Here is an 8068-nt window from a genome sequence, read left to right as displayed (position 1 = left end):
CCATAACAATAAGACCTTTTAAAACCCAGCATCATCATACACATGTTAAAATTAAATTCTCTATAGTTGTCCATGTTGTAATTACAGTGCTTATTCCTTCAATTCTTTGCCTTTTCACTCATATTTTTCCTGCAAAATAAAAAATTACTCCTACAGTTTGATCCCACAATTAACGACTTCAACAGAAAAAGATTGGTTATCTTAAGTTCTTAACTAATCTTACATCAACTATTTATTCACATATAAACAATGACATAACCAAGAACAAGAAATCAATTATGTTCGAAAAAATACTATGCTTATTATGTATTTCTACTCTAGCAAACCTAGAATGACAAGAGAAAAAATTGTTTTGATCTCATGAAGATGCGTCTGCTAATAATTTACGGAAGGAATAACTGAACATAAATGACAAGCAACGGCGGCGATAACGCCAATGACCAGGGTGAAGGGCCGGGGGACAACGACTCCACCGCTGTAATGAAGGAACTGGCGATTTGCGAACTAGGAAGCGAGCTTCACCACAACGAACACACGCAGATCCCAAGCGCCACCAGCAGCGATAGCGAGCAGACCAGTGGCGGCGACCCTCGTAGACGGAGCTAGGTTTTGCTCTGCTGAGAAGAGAGGCATGAGGTGAAGACCCTAGCCTGCCTTTTTTTCGTCCATTGTTTTTTTTTTGCGTCCACTTAAGTCCAAAACGCAAACGTCTCACCAACGGAATCCGGCGCACACAAATCCCGTTCCATTTCACGCAACCACCTCGCCTCACTCGGCCCACCCGTGAGCACCCACACAGTCACGCCTCGCTGAAAGCCTGCTCCAGCGGCGCACAAGAGAGACAACACGTGTTGACAGAAGACACAAAAAGATGGTATATCTGTAAATCTGTACAAAATTGCATCTATACAGTAGAACGACCCAAAAATTAAATTACTTTCATACAAAAAAAAAATCACAAGCATGCATTATTCATGGAGACAAGAGAGAAATGTTTCATGGAAGTATTGTAATAAGAGAGTCCCATCAAGATTTATTATATTTTGTTAATAATTAGTTATTAATATTGAAAAGTGTAAGATAAAATATATTATTAGATTATTAGATAAAAAATTAAATTAAAAACTTATTTGAAAAGCTAACAATTAGAATTCATTTAAGAATTGAATTTTTTTTCATGTTTTGAAATATAAAAGTTAATCATTTTCTTTCTAACGAAAATTCTAATTCCCACATTTACTCTATTTATAAATCAGATTATTTTTAGTCTGATTTTTAATTCCAATTTCATGATTATAGTTTTAAAAATTGGAAAATCTAAATTTTTTTTACAGAAGTATTCAATTTTTTTTAGTTAAACATAAATTAGTAAAAATCAAAAGAGTTTATTTAGGTGAGTTTCTAAGAAAATATTTTTTGTTGAGTTATCTTTTTTTAAAAAGATCTTATAGAAAAGTAAAAGTAATTTTATGTTTGGATATCTCATGTAAAAAGATCTTTTTATCTATCAATTATGTTTGGGTAACAATATAAAAGTACTTTTTTGTTTATTTATTATATGAAAAACATCTTTTTTTTAAGAAAAAAATATTTTTAAAAAAAGATGTAAATTACAGCTTCTCAAAAAAAGATATATTTTTTTTTAATTTTTCTAATACTTTTACTTTTACTACTAGAAATTTACTAAACACGTTAAAAAATAAAAAATATCTTTTTTCGTTGAAAAAAGATCTTTTTTATCAAAATAATGGTGCCCAAACAAGCACAAAATCAATAAGAATTCAATTCTATTGAAGTTATGTATCATTTTAAATTATGGATTTAAATTAAAAATAGAATTGAATTATTTTTTTAACAGAATTAGAATTTTTTTTTTAAATTTTCTAAATACACTTTAAAAGAATTGAGTTAATGATTAAATGATAGTATAAAAATAAATTCCGTCCTTAATTCATTCCGTTAAAGCTGTTTTGTTTCACTCTCCAACACCAACCACTCCTTCACTTGACGCCATGATCATTCAAACACTTCATTCCAGCCCAACCTTCCATGGCTTTTCTAGCTTCCACTCACACCTTTCTTGCTCTTCTTCATCATCCTCACCATTCCTTGCTAAACGCTTTCTCTCCTTCGTTCCATTCCCTTCAAGAAATCCTCTTCTCAAGTTCAATTCCACTTCAAACGACAGCACTCCGGACCAAGTAACGTTCTTACTTTTTAACTTTTTGCGGTATCTGTAGTAGCTTCACAACATTTTTTCTTTGTTCAATATATCTGTTCATTCTGATATTTATTACTCTTTATGTTCTCAAATAAATGTTCACTTTTGAATTAGGTTGAAATGTGTTAGGAATCATAAAAGGTTAAAAAATTGCTGTTGTAAAATTACCTTTGACAAAAGAAAAAATATATAATAATAATGTTATAATTATTAGATGGACACTTATTTGATAACTAGTAAGCATTTTCTGCCTTAATCTCCACTCTCCATGCAATGTCAATGTTAAATCATAATCATCAATGAGACATTTATAACCAACTTGGATTGGCTGAGTAGTTAGCTCTCTGGTTCGCTTAAGCAAATGCCAGGGTTCGGATTCAGCCTTATGCATGCAGGCAGCAATCCGGTCCTTCATCTGATAGATTGGGAGATACCGTGCGCAACAAAAAAAAAAAATCAATGAGACATTTATGTTTTATACTATAGTAGTTATCATCAAATAAGGATATTTTGGTAAATAACTTCGTGATCAGTTCATGATTAATTTCTGCACAGATATTAAAATGATTTCCCAATCGTGTGGTTTGGTTGTAGTGCAGGATTATCTCCTTGATGCTCCAGAATCTGTTGGAGATGGCTTCTCTTTTAGTGGAGGTACTTCTGTATTTTTTTTTGTTTTAATTTCAATGCATGTGTTGGAAAAACACACACGCATGCATGTGGGTTTTATGCAACGAAACTATTTGAGAAGTTTATTGGTGAGTTTTTGTGGTCTCTTGTTTTTGACAGGAAAATATTCAGATGAGCCAAGTCCAAGTGATGAGTGGTTTAAACAAGGGAAAATGGTAACTAATATTTGTTTTTCATCCATTCCTTACATGGACACATAGTTTATGATAGGGGTAGATAAATTAGATTATAGGCTAGTTAGTTATATAGTCTTTAATATCATGTCATGAATCATTCGTTGTCAAATACTAAGCTTGAGTTTTTCGGGTAGAGGTGGATGAATGACTATGTAATATGTATACAGCATCATTGTTTGATCTAGAAATGAATGCCACCTATTGGAAAAAGATTGAAGGCTTTGTTCTTGTTCTTGCTGCTGCTTAATTTTTCCTTTTCCTGTTATCTCTAAAATAGGCTCTTAACTGGGCATTTTTATAATATTCTATAGCAATGTTGTGCCTTTTAGAAAAATATTGTTGAAGCATAGTGCTCATTACTTTAGAATATACACTTATTGAAAGACGGAATATTGGTTGTAAAGTTAAGTACTTGATTTATTTCATTTCCTTGTGTTGCATGCAATATTGTTGTAATTTCAAGTCACATTTGTTGTGGCCTTATCAGTATTCTGATGCTCTCAGGTTAAAGCCTATTCAAGTTCTGGCAGTGGCGAAAAGGCAAAAGATCCAATTTTCGGGCTCACTATGGGTGCTGGTTCTCAAGCTAGTAGCGATTTTTTCAGGTAAAAGAAGCTTTGATGTAGAAGAGTTTACACTATCATAAAACCACTCATCTCAAAAGCTTAAGCTGATACGAGAAGGCAACATTAATGGTTATATCTCTAATATACACGAATATCCGACCAAGTGCTGCCATGTAGGCAAAAGTGGTTAAAATATTATAAAATACTTTTTTTCCGTTGCCAAGGCTTGAATCCATGGTTAAATATATAACCATTCATGTGCCTCTATCTAACAGTTTAAATTATTGGTGTAAGTGGTTTTATGACACCCATGATCATTGGTTAAGAGAACAAAATATTTGCCATGTTGACCAATCCCACAGTATAGATAAAAGACTTGTTAGAATTTATTGAACTTTGCTTCAAGAAAAAATGTGGAATGGTACTATTTTGAGGGTAACTGATTGAATCATATTTTTGTCAAAATGTATACAATAGATGGTTTTGTGTTGAAGTTGGAAGTGCAGATAATCCATCAGTGATACTAATCCATGGTTTCCCTTCACAGGTCAGCTTTAATAATTTCTAGACTGATCTGCAAAATTATGTTACTGTACAAAACTTTAATGGTTGCTCTCATAATCCTAAATCCACATTGTTGTTCATTAGGTAATTTTATCCGTTGCAAGCCTGTATCCACAATCATGAATGATCTGATTTGAGTTCATTTTGAATTTTCTTTATGTACTATTGAATAGTGGACAGAATGTTAGGGAAAAAGATAGCAGTGTTTTTACAGGACATATACTCTCATAATCTGTTAAAATTATAGGATTAAGGCAGGGAATGAGGGAAAAAGGTAGAACAAAGCTAGAATGAAACTTTAGGTTGATGTAATATTGTTTTGTAACTTTGTTAAAACATACTGACTCAATGGTTCTTGAAACCAGTAGTTGGAATAAAGTAATAGTGCAACATTTGACACATTGAAGAGACAAGACCACTCCTAAGATTACTTCATCAATAAGTTGATTAAATGATTCTGTGATTTTATTTTTAAGATAGTATAAGATATATTATTATTATTATTATTATTATTATATTCTGATCAGGAAGAACATCTGGCAAATTTATGCTTCTGCAGGCATATTCATATCGCAAAGTTCTTCCAGTTCTCTCCAAGGACTATCATGCCATAGCTTTTGACTGGTTAGGTAAGATCACAATGTTTTTATTTATAAGTTTATAACATTTTGAAAATTTTACTGATTTCACAAATAACCAATGCTGTGCTATCGAAATTCATTCCGTTTAGTCTCCTCTTTCAGGATTTGGGTTCTCTGATAAGCCTCAACCAAGATATGGATTTGACTACACACTGGATGGTAATTCCTTTCAAATTTCTAAGTAATATTAATTTCTTATCTCGATACATCGGTACATCATGCACTATGACAATCTAGGTGGTATAGACTTCAGTATAATTTTATACAAATAAAGTTTTATTAAATTTACTCCACTAGACTTAGTATTTGCCTTCTCTTCAGAATATGTGTCATCACTGGAATCGCTTATCGATGAACTTGCTGTTACTAAAGTCTCACTTGTTGTTCAAGTATGTTTGCCTATGATCTTAAGAAGCTTGGATCCACCAGCTAAACTAAAAATATTTATTCTTTGACAAATGATAGGAAACTCCCTAATCTCTTTCTTCTTTTTCTTTTTCTCTTTTTTCTTTTCAGGGATATTTTGCACCAGTTGTAGTTAAGTATGCCAACTCTAATCAGGAAAAGATCAAGAACTTAATACTCCTTAATCCACCTGTACGTTTATTTCACTTGTCAATATCGAATATTTCTTTCAAAACTTATCCTATTAAGTATTAATAACATCATCAATAATATAAAGAGAGCTTCTCCCTGAATAAGTGCCTGTGCCTTAGCATGGACACCATGTTCTGCATGTAAAGTATATTCTTATTTTGATAGTCTTTTTCATAGCAACTGCTAACTTCAGTTTCTCTTCTCACTTTATAAGCTAACAGCCCAGCATGCCAAGCTTCCTCCTACATTATCCATTTTCAGCAACTTTCTGCTAGGTGAAATATTTTCACAGGTATATAGTTTTATGTTCATAATGTCCTGTTCAATCTCAAGTAAAACATATGGTAGAAACTCAGGTACAGTTAACTTCATGTGAAGTTAATAGCTGAGAGTGGTTAAATAATTTGACATGTTTGACTAAATTGTCATCTAGCGGCTTTCAGCTATCAACTTCACATGAAGTTAATTGCACCTGAGTAGATTACACTAGTCTCCTCCGAGGTTAAGGTGATATTACACACATACCCTTACAATAATCTCCATAGTTTCATGTTTACAGAGGAAGTTAGTATCACATTTTACAAAACAATTTCTATGTAAAATCGTCTAACCTCTACGGAAATCGGCGTAATGAAATTTATAGTTAGGTTGGTCCCAAGGGTTCTACATACTATGTTTCAATTGTGAATAGGATCCATTAAGAGCCAGTGACAAAGCTCTAACAAGCTGTGGCCCCTATAAAATGAAAGAAGAAGATGCAATGGTTTATAGAAGACCCTATCTCACATCTGGCTCCTCAGGTTTTGCACTAAATGCACTTAGCAGGACCATGAAGAAAGACCTCAAGGTGAACATTGAACAACTCTTTATACTCCCTCCGGTTCAAAATTTCAATTTGTGCATCAAATATCTGCATGTTTCTTATGAATCTCAAATTTTTATCACATATGATGATATTAGACTCTAGGAAGTAGATAAGTTGGTATAACAACCTCGTCATCCACTTTAGATTTGTTTAGAATGGTTTTATGTACACTAAAAATTAACCACTATGTATTTGTGTATATTTATACATATTGATTCACACATTTCTGCAACTAAACAATCAAACCTACTAGAAAAATCTTGTTACAACAGAATAACAAATTTTTTTTATAAGATATCAAACACGTATTTCTATATACAGTGGCTAATTGATAATTGATTTTTTATGTACACGCTAGATTGATTTCATTATTATTGTTCTTTTGAATTGATAAGATGGTGGTTTGTATGCTTCACTTTTCCTTCAGCGGTATGTGGAGGATATGCAGAGAATACTCAAAGACCAAAGTTGGAAAGTGAAAACAACAATATGCTGGGGACAAAGGGACCGTTGGTTTAGTTATGATGGAGTGGAAAATTTCTGTAAGGATTCCAATCATACACTTGTTGAAGTTCCAAAGGTAAAAATAATAAATACTATTTTAGTTTTGAATCTGAAACTTGTTATAGAAAGCATAAATCTCAGGTTGCATTGTCTCCAAATAATTTTTTGTCATTGAAGTTTACTAAATTTTATTTTGTTACAATTTTGTCTCAAAAGTTTTTTCTTTGCATCAAATATACTCCTAGCGGCTAATTTTCCAAAAAATTTAGGACAAATTCAGTAACAATTTCACAAAAAACAACTTCAATACAAGCAAGTCGAACATAGTTGGGTGCATTATTGCTGGATTGACTCTAAGCTTTTTGAAAACTTATCTGTCAAAGGTATATTTGATGCAAATAAAAAATTTCTAAGACAAAATTGAAACAAAATAAAATTTAAGAGTATTTCAAAATTTTTAACAAACTTTTAGGACAAAAATTATTCTTTACCCTTTGTTATATAATATGCTCTTAAAATTCATCTCTTTAACCAATTATCTTTGGAATAATAATATTGTCTTTTGTATATTGCAACAACAAAATAATTTTAGATATTGTCTCCCTAACATTAGTTTATGCGATTTTCTAGAGTTTACGTAAAAATCTAGAGAATCTTTGGTTGTATTTTTCAAATTTCTTATTCGAAAAACAGTATAACACAGGTGTTAGCTTAAGAATCATAGTTTGTTAAGCACATTTTATGTCCAGAAATGGTGCAATCAAGGATTGACTTTGTTGCAACTTTGCAGGCAGGGCATCATGTGCAAGAAGATTGTGGTGAAGAACTTGGACAACTTATTTATAAGACAATAAGCAGAAGGGACTACATATGAGGATATTTCCAAATTTCTGATTAAAAGAAAAAAGGAAAATTGTTTCACTGTCTCTATTCTTCTAATGAAACCTTTTGAATTCAATGCCAATCTATTAGCAATGTATCTATTATGATTTTTTTTTAATCAATCATCTTAATTGTACACTATAATTATCTTTATGTTATTTCTCATTATTATTGATTTTTTTGTGCAAGTCATAATGGTTGTTCACATTATAAATAGGTGGTGCGTTCTCTGGTGGTATTGAATTTACGGTGACTAAGCTGGCTACATCAAATACACCTATGAGAAAGAGACACGTGGAAGCTAGTTTTAATGTTGACTATTCCTTGACTGGGTTAAGATGCAGTGAAATTATTAACACGAT

General features: G+C 32.0%; 1 protein-coding gene across 2 annotated transcripts; it reads left to right on the top strand.

The window, feature by feature from the left end:
- The first annotated feature begins 1935 nt into the window (after positions 1-1935).
- LOC107472705 (uncharacterized hydrolase YNR064C) lies at positions 1936-7850 on the top strand. Of its 2 annotated transcripts, none has more exons than XM_016092212.3 (13): positions 1936-2201; positions 2821-2875; positions 3011-3066; positions 3592-3692; positions 4131-4200; positions 4777-4846; positions 4961-5017; positions 5180-5247; positions 5375-5455; positions 5670-5747; positions 6147-6302; positions 6748-6900; positions 7615-7850. In XM_016092212.3, the coding sequence occupies exons 1-13, from the start codon at positions 2013-2015 to the stop codon at positions 7696-7698; spliced, it is 1218 nt and encodes a 405-aa protein (XP_015947698.1). In that variant the 5' UTR covers positions 1936-2012; the 3' UTR covers positions 7699-7850. The 2 variants fall into 2 exon arrangements, with proteins under 2 accessions (XP_015947698.1, XP_015947699.1); XM_016092213.3 differs by having other exon boundaries at positions 2054-2201; positions 2816-2875.
- The last annotated feature ends 218 nt before the right edge of the window (positions 7851-8068 follow it).

This window comes from Arachis duranensis, chromosome 2, assembly GCF_000817695.3.
Source record: "Arachis duranensis cultivar V14167 chromosome 2, aradu.V14167.gnm2.J7QH, whole genome shotgun sequence".
Taxonomy (NCBI): Eukaryota; Viridiplantae; Streptophyta; class Magnoliopsida; order Fabales; family Fabaceae; genus Arachis; species Arachis duranensis.
The sequence above is the reverse complement of the archived record's forward strand: the minus strand, read 5'-3'. Positions and strand labels throughout refer to the sequence as shown.